Below are 18579 nucleotides of genomic sequence, written 5' to 3'. Positions count from 1 at the left end.
AGAGGCGCTGTTGTAACACATATGGAATGTTTTGTAGAGGAAACCTTTACCCATCTGTGTTAGAGAAAGAGGGCTGTTGCAGGATAAGTTGTGCAACCAGTAAAACCACTGTCAACAGATTGGAGAAATCAAACAGCGTCACATGAGTGATTCCCGGAACTCGGAGTGCGCCTTGAGAGTGTCGTGCCCCACAGCCCCGGTGCAACCTGGGTCTAACACGCAAAGAAGAGCCGCTCTCTCCGGCCACACTTCTCGCCTCATGTCGGTATGTACATAACCTAGGTATACTCATGTCTAATACCCGCCAGATGTGAAAAAGTGCGTTAGAAGCCAAGAAGTGTACTTCCCTGGTGTGTGTGTTAGTTCACATAGGGATGAGCTAGCTTGAATCCTCTAGGAAAGAAAGGAAAGAAACACATCTCCTCACAACATGGCCCACTGACTCAGTATTTCAACAAATGGATCATAGTGAACGACACCACAACTACTACTACTACTACTACTACTACTACTACTACTACTACTACTACTACTACTACTGTACAACTGCCACTGCTCCCAACACTGTTACTATTAGCATTCTACAGCTGCTGCTACTGATGTTACAGTTTGGTTATTACTGTGATTTTAGTTATTGCTGCTTCCTCCATCTACAGCACTACTGCACATTCTCAGAGTTTAAAACCTCTGTTGTAGTGTAATTGTAGCATGAGAATTAATAGTGAAAAGTGACTTACTACAAGAAGTGGATTTTATTTGACCTCAAGGCCTTCAAAGTTCCACTGAGAAAATCCATAATTTCCAGTGAAGTTTTGTTGTAACTTGCTGCTTCTGTGTGACATAGCTTGGATTTGTTTTTAATTTCTCTTATTTTCTCCACCTAATAAAAAAAAATAACATTAATTATGATTTGATATAATTTCACAAGGCACTGTTTGGCTTGTACCAAGTATTTCACTCTAATAAATGCACATATAAGTGGCTCGCAGCCCTGCTTAATAGCCTTCATGTAAGCCTGGGTCACAGGGCAATTTTCCTCAGGGCTAGAGTGTTTTCTGTCTTTTATTTCTCACTTAGTTGTGATTACCTGCAGCTTGACATATGGCTATCAGGCTGCTTGAGTGAGAACTAACAGGAAACCGGCCTGAAGTGCTCCATATCCCGGTAACCCAGACTCTGGAGTGGACAGACAATACTAGGGGCCGGCCACTGAGCAGATTGCCACAAGGCTAAATATAGCACAAATACAAGTAAATCAGCAGAAAGCCATGGCTCCCCTCTGTGACAATGGAGGCACACCCCGCTGGCATGGATAGCTATCCCAATGGAGGCCCAGGTAACAGCCTTTTAAAAGGAGTAATTGCTCAGCTGTAATAGGGAATACTAACCGAGCAACAATTTACAGCAATAACATTATTTCTTTACCAGATGCTTTGTGCTGGTACAGTCAAACAAGAGTATGAACCAAACACGATATGACATTGCAATGGAAACTAACACATGCCTTGTTGTGTATTAATAAAATAAATGTCTAAATTAATTAAACTCCAAACAATGTAGTCCACTTTAAATTGCCCCTTTCAATACGATCTCTTTAACAGGCTAAAAGTGCAGGTGTCATATCAAGATCTCAGTATTTTCAAAAGGCGTTTGTGATATGGAGTTTGTGGTTCTTGATGGTGTGACAATGGCATAAACGTTGAGGTTAACTGTGAAATTCCATCTCAACCACATCGACACTCAAAATGTGTGACACCGGTCTAGATAAAGAAATACTAGTAGGAGTTTAAACGTATACAACTACAATTCATGGCTTCATTTTCTGTGGCATTAAAGATTTATTCATGCATTCAGAATATTGCCTACTTAACTTACTGCTATGCTTACAAACTGCTACTTTAGAGCTTTCAAGCAAACAAATAGTTTATTATTGGCTGTAGTGATGATAACCATACTTGAACTTCTCATAACCTTTAATTTTGTAATATTAATTGCAAATTTGGGATGGTTCTATATGGATTTTTTTCCTGCCAACTGAGATTTGTCATGCTTTTGTGGCCTAAACCAATATTTGCCTATACGGCTTTTATTTGAAGGGACAATATACATAAGTATGTTGTTTAAAATTCTATTAAATATATACATGAAAACATAACCCAGAACCCACTATTGATATTAGCACTAATGCATCGTCCATCCCTAGTATTTATTTTTATGATGTGTACATCCTCTGCTGCTTATTGTATGTGATCTTAAATACTTACTTAAGTTTATTTGAGGTTATGATTAAGACTGGACAGTTAACTGAATTTTAATCAAATCAAGATCTAATTATTTACAGACGGCAATTATTGGCCTGGTCATTTTTAATCAATCCTGTGATTTAAAGTTTGGAGGAAAGAACAGACTTCGGAGGAAAGTTGGGCTATTTTGTGTCTTAAATCACACTAAAGGTAAAAGTTTGCATTGTCTTTGTTCATAAAGCTTATTGAAGTCCTAATTATTTATTAAAGGTTACATCAAATCAAGTATTGAGATTATTAGGTCATTTTAATGTTAATATTAGTAAAAATTGTGCAGTTTTTGCCCTCTTGCCCAGCCTTCCTGACAATGTTGACGCTGTACAGAGTCATTGGACTTCACTGGAAAAATCTGTTACTGCAGCAGCATACCATTCATACATGGCCTTTACACCAGAGCAGAGCGGACCCCGAAACATTTGCCTGTTGTCCATCATCATTATGTAAAAGCCATTACAACTGTACAGCTTTAGCACAATACTAACTGAACATACTTGCATATTTGTTTTGAAGACTGTTGATGAACAGTTACTTTTAGTTCTTCTTTTCTCCCAAAGCTGACCCTGTGCTGACCATCAGTATGCAATGGCCGGCCCAAGCGCCTCATTTGTCCAGATCAAGTTCGATGACATCCTCTTCTACGAGAACTGTGGCGGGGGCAGCTTCGGGAGCGTGTACCGCGCCAGGTGGATCTCCCAGGACAAAGAGGTGGCCGTGAAAAAGCTGCTCAAGATCGAGAACGAGGTAGTAGGAGTCGTAATTACCCCAAGCTTTTCATATACTTTTAATTGTCAGTGTTGTAATCATTTTAATTGCTGGCTCATTTAGGGGGATGTGGTGACTTGTGTAGCCATCACTCACGGTCATTATACTCCCCCTCTTGGAGAACAAAAATGGCGTTAAAGCAACATTGCTGAAAAAACGTATGAATGTATTTGCCACAATTAGTGCGAAGACTTTGATTTCTTTTCAATAGCCTCATTGTGCGAAAGAGAAAAAATTAATTATCTTTGAAATCTTTGTCTGGGGAAAAAGTCGTATGTTCTCGGCCCGTGATGACACACTCAAAAAATTATTCAGCGTGGCTTTCATGGAATTCGGAAAGGTTACACGTATCCATTCAACTTCGCTCAAATGTTGGAGAGACGAAAGAGTAGAGAAATAATACCATAATCGTTTCATATTGAACCATTGTAGTCTTAATTACAGTGTTTAGGTATAATTAAATGAACTGGTTTTGTCAGGTCTCTCGTCTGTGCAACACTTCAGACTTGTGTTATATTACATTGCGTTACAGTGTGCTTTATATTCAACTTCTGGACTTCTTCTTTTTATGTTTTTTAGGCTGAAATTCTGAGTGTCCTAAGTCACAGAAACATCATTCAGTTTTATGGAGCTGTCCTGGAGTCACCCAACTATGGCATTGTTACTGGTAATTGTCTATATATATTTATATTGTGACTAAAAATAAATGGAAACAGAATATGCAATTATTAGACTTCTCATGGTAATTACTACATTGACTAGTGGTGCAATAAATGAGATATGAGAGAGAATTTAGTTTTAGGTAAAATTTTTCTACTAGTTTTCCATTGTGTTTATTAATTGCAGCTCTAATTATTTATCATATAGTTTAGTGTTTCTCAAACTGTGGTACATGTTCCACTGGTGGTACATGAGCTCTTTCAGGTGGTACTTGGGCAGCTCTTCAGTATGTGGAGTTTGTCAAATTTAGAATTTTGTCAAATTGTTTGTCCTCCTTTGTATCATTTCTTGTTTAGAACTACAGTGCCACTTTTAGACCTGGTTTAGCCCTAGATTAAACCTGGAATAGTCCTGTTATTTACTTGATTTACATATGGTGCTACTCAGAAAGCCACATTTTTTCTTTGGTGGTATTTAGTGTCAAATGTTTGAAAGCCACTGATATAGTTCATTAAAATAGCTTTCATGTTTTAGTAGTTTTAGAGTTGTTGAGTTTGTGGCATAAAGTTGTTGACAGTATTACCGTTTTCTGTAGCAAATTCTACTGTAAGGTCTAGTGGTTGTAATATTTGTGCTACAGTTTGTCCACTCTGAATAGCATGGAGCTTTCTATGGAAGCAGTTCTAGGCCAGAGAGTTCAGGAAGTGCAGACAATGATACTGTATATATGTTTATGTGAAGCAAAAGCTCTCAAAGGACGTAGTTAAAGCATGTCAATTTTGAACAGACTTTAAATGGATATTATTTTTTTGTAGGTGAATCTATGATAGAATTATTAAGTAACAATTCTTCTACCTTCTATGCACCCTCAAATAAATGAATTTGTTAATATACAACGTTTGCGCAGATGGTGAAGATACGAGTGGAGACTTTAGTGGTGGCCTCACTTCCAATACTTTACTATTGATCCAAAGATACAAAAATAAATTGGAAATGCTGTCTGCGGATGCTCAAAATAATATCATTTCAGAATCTCTTCTGGTGTCTACAATCTACATAACCCCTAGAATATCGTCTCCTTCCCACTCTCATGACTTTTCTAGTTTCACATATGAACAGTTTCCATTATATTAATAAAACAATACTTGGTGTCTTTTAAATTTATGTTTTTTATAAATTTATTAGTGTGTATTTAAGGACACGGCCCATTGTTTACATAATTTAAACAGGCAATGGCTGAATTTGTTTGAATAGTGTGCTCATTGGTGCATTATAAATTAATTACAGTGGTAAAAGCTTGTTGTGCACATGTTAGCCCTCTAAATTAAATCTACCATCCCTAATATTAAACAGTAGTCCCACCCACCAGAGTGAGTATTTTCCCAAGCTCCATGTATTCCTCAGAAGTGAGTCAGGGAGAAAACTATTCCGCTTTGTTTGTCTTTCACTTTCCACTCCTGCTACGATCTGAACTGACATCTTCTGTACAAGTTTAACCGGCTTCTTCCCAGCTCATACCTGCTTAAACACGAGAGTATACATTATGTTGCAATCATATAGTTCACTTGTTAAATATTTCAAGAACATGGATAAAATGGCATTTACCAAAGCTCAATCTTTTTGGGATAAGACAACCAGGAAAATGACCATGATGACTTTCATGTCCCCATTTACTACCACACAGGAACTTTCCTGTCTCAGTTTACAATGTTAGTGCAATAACCAATGTCTACATAAGAGCCTTACCCCAAAGAGATAAAAGATTTACCTACTGCCCACACAATAATGAAAGTGTAATAAAGCCTTCATGACCGTAAACACGCAAAGAGGAAATGCATCCTAACCTAATATGGTCAAACCTGGGCCCCTAACCTCATCTGTGGAATGTAGGTGAATGGATTTAAGACTAAAGTACAACTGCCATGTCACCACCTTTAAACAATACCAACAATATATATGTAAAGCAGAAATCCAAATGACTACATAATTTAATCTATTAAATCAGTTGTATTTCCATTGTGCTAAATCTATTCAAGTTTTATGGACAGAAAAATTACATAACGTATTCATTATTTTATATTCTATTCAAAGTATTTTGCTGGTTTCTGGCCTAGTTACAACAATTGAACCTGTAAGGTGCATACTATGAGCTCACAGAAACTAATGCTATATTATACAGCTAAAATGAAAATAAAAAAATCTACATTTGTGATTCTAATTCATAAATAGAGGCTGATTTTAAGACTAGCGCATTCCCTGGTTCATCTCTTTCTTTGCCTTGTGCAGGTATTCAGCCTGTTGTGTCTTTAGCCTGTGATGAGTTTTGAAAAGAGCTGTCAAAAATCCATAGCGCCCGGTAAATGCTCTCAGATGTCACAAACTTTTAGCGGCGACGCAGTTTCCTTTGAAGCCCTGGGATCTGACAAGGCGTCTTGCAGACAGGAGCCTCTTTGTGTTCACTTACACTATGATAAATTGAACTCATCCACGTCGACAGGTCAGTGACAATCTGTAAACAAGACGCTGTCAGCTGCCTCAATTTCAATTTCCACTTGTTTTTACGATACGCTTGCTCACACCTTGGTCAGATTTATGTTTAATGCAGGGCCTTAAGGTAACAGGTCGTGGCGGTAAAAATAACATGAGCAGTCTTTGATTCAAACATCTAAATGTGATTGCATTTCCATATGTGCCCTAGAGTATGCTCCTGGCGGTTCACTGTATGATTACTTATCCAGTGAGGAGAGTGAGGAGATGGACATGGGCCAGATCATGACATGGGCTGCAGAAATCGCTAGAGGTACATTTCAAAATTAAGTAGTTGACAAATTACATATAGTACACATGTGTATTAATATTATTTTATTTTGCTGTTTAGGAATGCACTACTTACATTCAGATGCTCCTGTTAAAGTTATCCACAGAGATCTCAAGTCAAGAAATGGTATTTATTGTTAAGAAAGAAGTTAAGCGTTTGTCAGCTGATCAAGAATAGTTGGATGAAAGGTTTAAATGAGGTTTGAGTCTGTACAAAGTGGATGATGTGTGATAGAGGTAACCTTGGGTCTCTTTGTCTGACTAGTTGACAATCAGTGATGTAAAATGTATGAAAACATTCCATCTTTAACCATTTACTTTTCATGTACTTCTCTCTTGTAGTTGTGCTGGCTGCAGACAGAGCATTGAAAGTAAGTCATCTTTCAAATATTGATGACTTACCTCAATGTGTTTTAAGCATCTGGGAACTTGTGTATTGTTTTTTTATTAAGACATCAAAAAGTAACATCACAAAATATCTAACTGCAATGTCCAGTCAAGAGCGCAGTGACTAACTTACACAGGAAAACTGTATATGCACATTCTTGGAGTTCCTGATTGATTTGACTTGCATGTATCTTTTACAGATCTGTGATTTTGGTGCCTCTAAGTTCCTAACCCACACTACGCACATGTCTCTGGTGGGAACATTTCCCTGGATGGCCCCGGAGGTGATCCAGAGTCTACGAGTGTCAGAGACTTGTGACACTTTCTCCTATGGAGTGGTATGCTACAAGTTGTATGACATCATACATTACATGTACTTTACATAACCCTCATGTTGATCTCCTTTATTAGAGCTAAAAACATGTTAAATTCATTCACTGATGATTGAAGTGAGACTCACGCTTCTCTCAGTCTAAATATTTGGTAGTGTGTGGTGGTGTAGAAGAGCCAAACAGACAATGTTTCTGATTGCAGTGGTCTGTCTGCATCAGGTGTGCAGTAGAATGATTGCAAATGTATGCATATACTTTTGCCACTTGCATTTCTCAAGAGTTGATTTCTATAGTAGGATAGTCTACATATATGTAATGAGGCGCAGCTGGCTATAGCTGGAATGCTGAGATGTGGTTCACATGCAGTTTGCAGTTTCTCCAGTTTTGAGGACGTCAGCTCATCTCGAGAATATTGAGCAGCATTATAGTGACTCATTTGGTCAAGGTTATAGTTTACTCTGAGTGTATAGTGAGAAACAGTTCGTCACAATTTCTCAGATAAACATTACATGGGCCCTTATAATTTCTTTCACTATTTTCATATCTGACAGGTGCTGTGGGAAATGATGACACGGGAAATACCCTTTAATGGTTTGGAAGGTTTGCAAGTGGCCTGGCTGGTGGTGGAGAAAAATGAGGTGAGCTCCTGTTTTAATGAAGGTTTTTTGATTACTGATGACAATGATACTGTTTGTTAGGCTCAAATGCATTTGCATAATTTTCAATTAGGGATTTTAATCTGAGTAAATTCATTATTAAAGCCAGCATACTGCTCATTGAAAAATCTTGGAAAGCTGAATCTTTAATCAAAGGCCCTTTACCAATTTTGAACCATGAGGGAGAAACATGGCTAAGTTTGAACTGTTAGCACGTCCCACTTTGTCTATTCACTCACTCTAATATGGCACCATGTCAAAAACTGTTACCTGCTTGCTACTTGCTTTGGTTCTTATTCAATAAATCAATAACACACCTAATTGGACAAAATGGGGCATCGCATCTGATTGTGGCTTTATGGTTCTCACTCAGTAAAATGCCTATTAAAATATAAAAACATAGGCCGAAGTCTTTCTCCCAGAATAAGTAAGCACTGAAAAAAATACGGCTGTAACTAGATTTCTCTTTTCTTTCCCACTTTTGTCACTGATGGACACTTTTTTTAGAGGTTAACTATTCCTAGTGGTTGTCCAAGTAGCTTTGCCGAGCTGATGAGAAACTGTTGGAAAACTGATCCAAAGGTAACTTCACCACTTTTACAACATAATGCCACATCTGAACAGACAAGACACAATCATGTATATTCATTTTTGCTTATAGGAGCGGCCAATATTCAAGAGTATCCTCTGTACACTGGAGTCCATGTCCCGCGACAGCCAACTTCCCCAAGAGTGTAACTCTTTCCTGCACAACAAGGCTGAATGGCGGTAACACAGCCAGTCAATGTATTTTCGACAGCTATTTAGTGCTCTAGCCTAAGGAAATTGGTTTCAAAGAATGCCGTGGAAATGCAGCTAATGGAAGCTCGAAAAGACAGAAAGGAGATTGGAGATTGTGCATATAGATCTTTAATAATTACACTGATAGCTCCATAAAGGCATGAAAAACCTCCAAAGAATTCTCCATCTGGATATACTTCCTCTCTTTACCCATAAGGCCCTAAAATAATCACCATCTTTTTCAAGTCGAAGTGTTTAATTGGCCTGTAGAGCAGCTGGAGGTTTGCTGGTGGAGTCTCAGCTGTGACTGTATTCTGTGTCTGCCTCTCTCAGTGCCTTGTTTGTGCGCCCAGGCTTTTCCCTCATAACTTTGATGCTAACTGGCAGCGTGTCCAGGCAGCAGCCGTGTGCAGCAGCAGCAGCCATGTGCAGGTGGATCAGGGATGGAGAGGAAATCAAACCACAAAAGTCAAGTGTGAGAGCAAGAGAGCTTTTGTTTGTGCCTGACAAGTTAAGGACAAGCCAAGGTGAAAGTGAAGAGATGCTTTTATTTGAGAAGAGAAATAGTAATGGGCAACTCTTTCTTCTTTAAAAACAGTTTGGGCATAGAGGACTGGGTTGTCTGTGATAGTGTCAAGGTGAAAAAAGTACAAAGTACAAATGTACTTATGTTGACTATGTTGACCACCTTTGGCACTGTCTAGTTTCAAGGCTTTTTTAATATAAATTGTTTGTGTCTGTTCTTTTGATATCAAATGATGAATCACTGCTCCTCCCTAGAAAACAACACAAACCATATTAATGCTTTTATTGTGGAATAATTGTTTAACAAGAAATGTGTTCTCGACATAAAAGTGTCTCAACATTTGTTGAAAAGTTTTGCAGATTTTTCTTAGGAAGTTAGGTCGTAGCTGAAATAGTTGGAGGTGGAAGCACTGGGGCGGAGGACCAAAAGTGTAGAGGCAGGGCTTTCCTGTCTGTGCTGTGTTTGTGTCTAAGTTTGTTGTGTTCAAGCTCAGCGTGGATTTCCCAGACTCAGTGTGCGGCCTCAGCATGAGGCAAACATAACAGAACTCTGTCCTTGGCCTTGAACGCATCACCCTCTGTTGTTGGGCGTCACTGAGCTGTTTACATGGCACTACGGTTTGGTGCTGAAATCAATTTTTTCTCAAATGAGTTGACAAAAACATTAGTAAACTGATGTAGAATCACTGGTTAAACTGTCTCTTAGTGTCAGTGAGTCCAAAGCTCAAGCATACCACAGTGTAGGATCAGAACATGAAGTGCTGCTCCATGATCAGCTGGTCATGTGGGTCAGTATTGTTCAAACACTGCCTCATTCTACTAGAATCATGTTGAAAACTTTTATATCAATTAGGTAATCATTTTGTATCCTAACAGTGCTACTTTTAAGTATTAGGATTAAACATTTATTTAATGGTGCTCTACTTTTACATAACATTTGTATTTGTAATAACAACATCCAAAATGTAAATGGTTATGTGCATGTTGTAGGTGTGAGATAGAAGCTACTCTGGAGAGGCTGAAGAAGCTGGAGAGAGACCTGAGCACCAAAGAGCAGGAGCTGAAGGAGAGGGAGAGAAGGCTGAAGATGTGGGAGAGGAAGCTCATTGAGCAGTCCAACAGTCCGGTACATGGACAACACACACATCCTCATGACCTTTTCTTCTATGTTTACATACATTTTACTATCTGGTATGTGCAAACATCATGCATGTTTTAGAGATCCACCAAAAATAATGGAAGAAGAATGGATTATGATGCAGCTGGTAAGAGCACATCCTTGTAGCCAGCTTTAATAAAGAAGCATGTACTGAAGTAGGTCCCTGGATAAGACACTTGACTCTTTCTCTCACTAATGTTGTTGTCAAATTTGTTAGGGTAATACCTGGAAGCAGTGTCTTGTCTTGTCTGTCTTTATCTTAGCACATAAACATTTAATATAATGATGTAGGAATAATAAATTACTCAGTGTTTTTTTTCACTATAAAAAGATGTGAGCAAGTAGTACATTGTGTGAACTGAAAATCTGTATACAGTTACTTCACAGCGGCGAACTATTGCTTTGCTAAGTTAGATTAAGATTTAGTTTGAGGTTCAGAAACTAGTAATTATGGCTGAGGTTAGAATCAGTCTCATGGAAATGAGTGTAAGTCAGTGTAATGTCCCCACCAAAGCATGGAAACATAATGTGCGTATGTGTGTGTGCGTGTGTGTGTGTGTGTGTGTGTGTGTATGGTGGTAGGTAAATAGCACAACTTCTATTAGCAATACCAAACAGACAAAAAAAAGTGTTCAGATGGTCCATCATGACCTTGACTGGTTTCATTTGTATGTGCTACATAGAGCAGGAGACAGCACCCAGAGATCACTACAGCTGTAGGCCTTAAGTCATATGAAGAAAGACAGATTAAACTCATGATTCACAAGTGTAATCCTGTCCCTATTTATACATGTTTGGTTTTACTTTTCTGCATAAATAGTTGTTTTTGCATGAACTCCCGTGCAGTTGTAGTTTTATGAGTGTAGTTTGGGTCAGATACATAGAAATACGTAATAGTTCTGAAAGCTTTTGCCACAACCCCTTTTTAGTCAACTAATTGATCAGCAGGACATGTCTTTAGTTGACCAAGAATTTCTTTAGTCGACTACAGCCCTAGAGATCACCCATATGCACTCTCTTCTAAAAGGCTCTCGTGTCTTTTTATCACCTTTATTCACTCTACTTTTCCCCGCTCTCCCACTCTCTCCTTATTATGTCCAGTTTGTATTTCTAAACCACCTTCCAAGTTGTAGTTTTGGTCAGTTTAAGATGGCAGAACCCTACAGTTCAAATTCTACATCTTTTTACAACATAGAAGATGACTTACCATCGGCTGTTGCCCAGGTGTGTCTCTGGACATATTTACCCATAGTGCTCCGGGCAAGAGCGTCAGTAAATCCTGCGTAGTGTGAGAAGGGCAAAACATCAGATTGACTCTTTGGGTGGGACACTTGACTCGGTCTAAGAAGCTCCAAATCTTCTCTGCCTCTGGTATTTACTTAAATGCCTCCTTTGAGCACTTCTTTTCTGGGATTTTTTGCCATTTTCTCTGTGGTATTTGTTCCATCCACATTTTTTTTTTGTGCCTTTATTCAAGTTTACTTTGTGTGGCACAGAAAAGTAGTTGCTGTTATTGAAAAACCTGCACCTATGGATATTATGGATGTCATTTACGGTACTGTATGCCTAATGTGCTGGATGTATAGTGGCATGCTGTGCAGAAAGAGCCATGTGAGCCAGTTGCTTAGAGAAGGCCAGGCTTTTATGATGAAGTGACATTTTGCTGACATTAAGATTGGCCAATTTGTTCTGGATGTGGTGGAGTGCAGTTGTCGAGATGCAGTCTCTTACCAGGATGAGAAAGTACATGTTTTTCTTGCTGACTGACCCGGTGCCGAACAGCAGGAGAGGGACTTTTCCGAGCAACAACAAACTTCATTTTAATTCCACTTTTAAACTTTTAACTTCAGTCTCAGTTAAAAAAAAAAAAAAAAAAGCTAACTAGCTAACTATATTTTACACAATTTACTTTTAAACGTGGTATTTTTTGTGTGTATTTGTTCTGCACTATACATTTGTCCCAGGTGCTGGACTTTCATCAGAGAAAACCATATTAGCGTTAGTAGTACATCTGGGGAAGGACATGCTTGCTGGAGCACAGCCCATTAACTATCCCTGGTGTTATCATCAGAGAGTCTCATGAGGAGCTAATCCCCTGTTTTACTGTGGTACTCGTTTACTTGTTGCTTTGAACTAAGTTATTTTCACTGTTGATGCATTATTGTTCTCTTTCTATCGGTTATGGCGTCTCTTCATACAAACCATGTCCATGTTAATGTGTTTTTTATGTACAATGTAGACTCTGCATGTCCTTCTTTCATTCTCTTTTTCCAGACCACCATGTTTATGCATATAATAATAATAATAATAATAATAATAATAATAATAATAATAATAATAATAATAATAATAATAATAATAATAATAATAATAGTAATAGTAATAATAGTAATAATTTTATTTATTATGCACATTTGAAAGCAAATCTTGAAGTGCTACAGTGTGAAGCTAAAGAAAAACAGCAACAACAAGAAATTAGAACTAGCAGGAATATGTTTGCTGCCATAGGCTCAAGATGCAAAGATAGTGCACCAAACTAAAACATACACGTATGTTGTTGGAAAATTGTAATTAAATCTGGAATTTTGTTAATTTGTAATATACAATTGTTTTACAATCGATTTTTAAATATGAGATTAAGTCTCAAGCCAAACTGAATAAAAAAAAGGACCGATTCTAATAATCCATGAGTTTGTCTTCATGACACCAGTCCTCATTGACCAAATATCCTCTATTTCAGGGTCACTCTTAGGCCACATGGGGCAGGGTTGTCTGAACTCTGTTCTCTAACCTCTTGCATCTTGCATAACACAACTTAAACATTTGCTACAGCTAACTTATGAACCATGTGCTATAACGTCTGGAGTGAAAGTGACGTTCATTTGTGCCACATAATAGTGAAACATGTAGAGTGCGTCCAATGGCAGTTTGGCAGTGGAGATGTGTGTTTACTTCCTCGGTGCGCCGCTGGAGGAGGCGGAAAGCGCTGCCGGGCTGAGTGGCTTTATGAGGCAGAGCAGGCTGCACCCACATGTATGGCAGCGACTTTTCTATTGAGAGCGCTATTCACGCCGTAATCTAGGCTGTTATCAGATGTTGTGGCAAGAAGACAGTGAATGAAGATTACTCATTCATTTAGTCATCTTTTCCTCCAATTTTCCATTGCATTATTTCTTTCATTATGCACCAGCCGCACGATCACAATGATGAAATCTTTATTTTGGCTGGCAAGTTTCTGCCTGATTACATTTAATGAGCGGCAAATGATTTATCATTCAAATAGATTGCATTAGATCAGTCAGATGGACATGTCTGTTGGAAATAGACCATTAGAGCCACAGCGTCTTTACTGCACGCCACAATAACTGCACTGACTTTGGATGCAGAAAACATGGCTATTTTCCATTTTAATCATGTTTCCACAAGTTGATTTTAGTTTTGGTTTTGCTCAGTCACACAGTGCATATGTGTGCATATTTATTTTTAATGAATCTTGACCATTTCAGTGCAAAATTTTGCATCAGACATTTAATGAATATTAGCTTGAATAAAACTCCAACTCTTGTGTTTTATATTGACTTGTGTCTGATATACATACTGAAAAATTAAAAATTAATCTCTCTCCTCTTTTTTGCAGTTACTGCCAACCCTTGATATCTACACCTGGACAGAGGAGCATGTGGTCAGTACTGCTCTAGTCCTCTTTTTATTTGAGAATTGTCATATAAAAGCACTTCAATACAAACAATACTACTTCAATGTCAGCATGTGGTACAAGCTTTTTGAGTCACCAATGAAACACTGTGTAGGAATAGAAATACAAAAAATCTCACTATCCCAAACCTAATTTGTGCCCATTACAGTACATGTTAACTTGTAGAGTGAGACAAACTGTTGAAGGTTGAAAGGTGAAAACGATTCACTTGAGAATATTGTCTTAGATAACTTGAGTGAACATACAGGCATGACAAGGTTCATGAAAGTATTTGTGTAGCAGGAAACATTAGTCACTGAAACACAATAAATACATAAACTATTTTTACTTTTCAGTATTTCTGGATGCAGCAGTTATTTGGTGGAGGTCTGTGCATTCTTCAAAAAATAGAAGATTTCATGTTACATTTGGCTGCTGTAATGATGTAATCATTCTTTAGACGAGGATGCCTGCGGCATGCAGGGCTATGCTGACCTATTCAAAGAGAACCACATCACGGGGCAGAGACTGCTGCTGCTGACAGAGAACGACATGAGGGACATGGGGGTCAAGTCTAAAGGCCATGTGATCCACCTCAAGGCAAGCCCTGGTTAATCATTAAACTGCAGATTAAAACACCATTCTGTGTGTGCCGTCTCATTTACAGGAGCAGGCATGAGCTCATTACCTTACAGCCAATATTACCTTCATTTCATTTTCAGGGTGAAATTGAAAAGCTGGCTAATGATTACCTTGGCCTTGTTCACTTCCCGCCACTGTTCAAGGTAGAATGAACTGTATTACTCCTCTCATTTGTCCAGACTGTTTTTGTTATGTGCATCTGTGTTTGCTTATTGTAAATCTTTTGGCTTAGGCTCTAAAAGTAATTTGAATGAGCTCATTCTGACAAGACGAAATGAGTAAGATTTGAGTTACTGTTCTGACCATTTTTCCATTGTCATTTTTTTTTCTTTCTCGAGAGAGAGAGAGATTTACAAATGCTATTCTTTCAGGCAAAGATTGAAATTCACACTAACAAATTAAAACATTAGTATTTGTAAATCTGTTATAAACTGATTAACTAATAGGTCTTATTGTTTGTCATAGGAGGAGCTGGAGAAGCAGGTGGAGTTGAGTAAAACGGTCAAACTGGAACTGGTGTTTGGATACCACTGGAAACCTGGGACAGGGAGCTCTGTATGTTGAACACTGTACCTACACACATATATTTTTAAACATTGTATTTTGAGCATAACTTTTATTAATAGGGAACATTTCAAGTGGAAATATTCCTAAATTGGGTTCAGCCTGGTGCCCTTGTGTCGTTGTAGAGATGCAGAATTAATGGCGATGGCTGTGTTAGTGACCATTGCAGGCTTGAGTAGACATGTGTAAAAGCAGACAAATAAACATTTCATTCTGAGCCTTGTACAACATCCACCTCAGCGTGCTCGCAGCCCTTTGTTAGGGTCTCAAACTGTGGAGAAAGGGTGGCTCTTCACTGGCTGTTTGAATTTAATCAAAAATAGCCCATTTAGCCAGAAGTCATTTTCTTTTTAAAAGGCAAACGTTATTTAATCTTTCAGCTGTTCATTGTCCCATCATAAATAGTCCTCTTTCAGTGTGTTCGGCAGGGCTGAAACGAGCCTGCTAATTGCCTCCCATTTCTTCTGACATGTGGTGGTTTAGTGGGTAGAAAACACAGCGGGGAGAAGGAAACAGGAGGCTGAGAAAATGAGAGCTAATTATTTTCCCCTGCCTGGTGTCAGGTTCCGTGTCAGCCTTGTTTTTACAAACTGGAAGGTTTTTTGCACTAAATAAAACAAACCCGCACTGCATTTTTTCTTCGACCCTCTTTGCTGGCGATGTCATGGAAGCAGCTGCACTTCTCAAAGACAAAATGAGGGCCTGCAATTGTGCGGCCACCATCTGACAGCCACTGAGGGTCCCCTACTAATGAGGATATCACCGTGCAGCCAAGTGAAAGGTGCTGAATTATGTATGAGTTGTCATTAGATGCACTTGGGTCCTAGGCATCATTACCAGACATTGTTTCTGTTGGAGTGATTAGAGTGGCGCAGACCTGGGAGCCCGGTGTGAGCGTCCAGGGACGACACAGGGCCAGTGTGGGGCTGACGCAGGGCCCGACTGTGTTTCGAAGCCAGAGATTTGCTGAAGCTTCCCCTTTGAGCTGCCTCCCCTCCCTGGGGAGCACAAGGAGAGCACCAAAGCTCCTCAGATGAGGAGTGCTGGTGCCATTCCTCTGATGTCTTTCTTTGTGATCACCACACAATGGATTGGCCTGTGCCATGAACTCTGTGTGGTTAAGCACTGACCTGTGGCTCCAGCTCGGGCTTTTGGGGATTGGCACCATCATTACTGCTTCGTCAGCATTCAGTCTGCTGCAGAAGAGGCCAATGTCAGGGTCCTGGCTCATAATGATCACTAGAGTGCTGCTTCATTTAAAAATAATAAGTAGCCATGTTACTGATCACAGAAAATGACATGATGGTGACAAATATTGTAAAATATTTGCTACATTTTAAATACATGCTTTCATGTTTATTCTATCCTTAATTTATATATATATTTTAATGTTATATATATATATATATATAACATCTGTGGTCAGTGGCGTTTGTTCACCTCTAGGTTGTGCTGTTGGTTTAGGAGAAATTATGAGCAGAGGTCTTTTTAACTTTTCACATCATTCAGGTGTAGAGTAACTCTCCTTTATCCATTTCTTTAAGGATTGCAAATGGAAAATGTACATGGAATTTGATGGTGACGATGTTGCAGTGACTTACATTAAAGATGTTGTATTTAATGCTAATCGACAAGATGTGGAAACCCTGCGGATGACAAAGGTACAGATGTAGTGACAATATATAATGTTATATATTTGGAATTAATGATAAAGAATTTTATAACTGTGTGACCTTTTATCATGTTGAAATTGCAGCCCCCTTTTGTTATGGATAAATGGATAGTTGGAATCGAGCCAAACCAAAGAGTGGACTATGTGGTGACTTATGAGGTGAGTCACTTAAGTTTCAAGTGATAATTCTTTACTTTTGTAGACATAATAACTTAAAATTAAAACTTGCTTCCAACAGAATGATGTCAAGTCTCCAAAGTCTACCAGACACAGCTATTCTGTGAAGTGGAGTCTCATTGGTGGACAGGATGAGATCAAGGCAGTTGAATTGGTCATTGAAACGGCATCAGTGAATTCAGTCTTTGACCTCAGGAGTGGAACTAATTCGGGTAAGAAGTTCATGCAGTTTCATGTTTTTTCCGCACACCTAAATATGCAGCTTGTATCATTTTTCAGTAGCATTTGAGTTGCATTCTAGAACACTTTTAAGTTGGCCTAAACATCATAAAGTCATTACTGAATTTAAAATTATTTTGCCAACTGTCGCCTAGTTACTCATATACCTTGTTCTACTTGAATTAATTCATTAAAGATTTTTTTGCTCACCTATTTTTTACAATGCGTTTTTCAGATATTGACCAAGTGTGGATGTACAATGTGCGGAGGAGACAGATGATGGAGGAGAAATCCCAACCTCCAAAAGCTGCGCTCAAATCCTTAAGCAGCTCTGAAGCCTGCACTCTGCCTCAGTTCCTGTCTGCCCATGAGAGCCATGGCTTCTCCTATGCTGCAGCTTTGCGTCGCTCTCCCAACCGCAACCATGTGACTTCCTGGACAGACCAGCGAAGTGTTTCTCCCACAGCAAACCTTACACCTAAACTGTCCCAACTTCATCTGGGGTCAAAGGGCAGCAGTCCATCCAGCACCACGTCAGAGAGTGCTTCAGAGAGAGACCGAGAGAGGCCACTTAGTGCCGGACCACTCCACAAACATCGCGGCTACTTTGGAAACACTTTGACTGTGGGAGGGGAGCAGAGCAGGGGGCAACCATGGACTCATAGTAGGGGCAACTATAGTCATAATAAAACCAACAAAAGCTCTCGGCAACCAGGAAGGCCACGCTCCAACAGTTACAGTGTCACTTCAGCAATCCGCCCACCCGCGATTCCAGGTATATTGTCTGTGACTGGCAACCCCAGTCAGGAAAAAGAGGAGGCTAAAGCTAGTGAGGGCGGCTGGATCAAAGTGGAGCGTCAGAAGCGATTACCACGTCAGGACAATAAACAAGTCAGAGGTCGAGGGAGGAGAGGGGGCAGGGGAGGGCGGGGAGCAGGAACAAGGACTTAATATGGCCTCTGTGTGTTCACACTATCATGCACTGAAGCTTGTAATCATGTCCAAAGGCTTTAAATTAGAGCTATGTATTATGATTTTTTTTATATTTTATAAACCTTCAATGTCTATTTAATATGTATTTATTAAAATTTTAACACATTTTTGTCTTTTTACGTGCATATAACTTGTCTCTCAAAGTGTAGTACTTGGTGGTACACAGACTGCCACTGCAGGTACGTGGGTCCCTCTGTTATTTGTTTTATTTACGGACACATCTATTAATGTTAATGT

General features: G+C 39.0%; 1 protein-coding gene across 1 annotated transcript; it reads left to right on the top strand.

Moving 5' to 3' along the window:
• The first annotated feature begins 62 nt into the window (after nucleotides 1–62).
• Nucleotides 63–18448, top strand: map3k20a (mitogen-activated protein kinase kinase kinase 20a). Its single transcript, XM_033986687.2, has 20 exons — nucleotides 63–265; nucleotides 2858–3044; nucleotides 3645–3732; nucleotides 6424–6525; nucleotides 6604–6669; nucleotides 6885–6913; nucleotides 7130–7267; nucleotides 7813–7899; nucleotides 8425–8499; nucleotides 8579–8685; nucleotides 10213–10348; nucleotides 14019–14063; nucleotides 14432–14462; nucleotides 14536–14675; nucleotides 14798–14860; nucleotides 15183–15272; nucleotides 16826–16942; nucleotides 17038–17112; nucleotides 17192–17342; nucleotides 17585–18448. Exons 2-20 carry the CDS (start codon nucleotides 2886–2888, stop codon nucleotides 18298–18300), a joined length of 2415 nt encoding a protein of 804 aa, XP_033842578.1. The 5' UTR covers nucleotides 63–265; nucleotides 2858–2885; the 3' UTR covers nucleotides 18301–18448.
• Nucleotides 18449–18579: the final 131 nt, after the last annotated feature.

The sequence above is a fragment of the Periophthalmus magnuspinnatus genome, chromosome 21 (assembly GCF_009829125.3).
Source record: "Periophthalmus magnuspinnatus isolate fPerMag1 chromosome 21, fPerMag1.2.pri, whole genome shotgun sequence".
Taxonomy (NCBI): Eukaryota; Metazoa; Chordata; class Actinopteri; order Gobiiformes; family Gobiidae; genus Periophthalmus; species Periophthalmus magnuspinnatus.
This window is presented reverse-complemented; position numbering and strand designations above follow the sequence as displayed.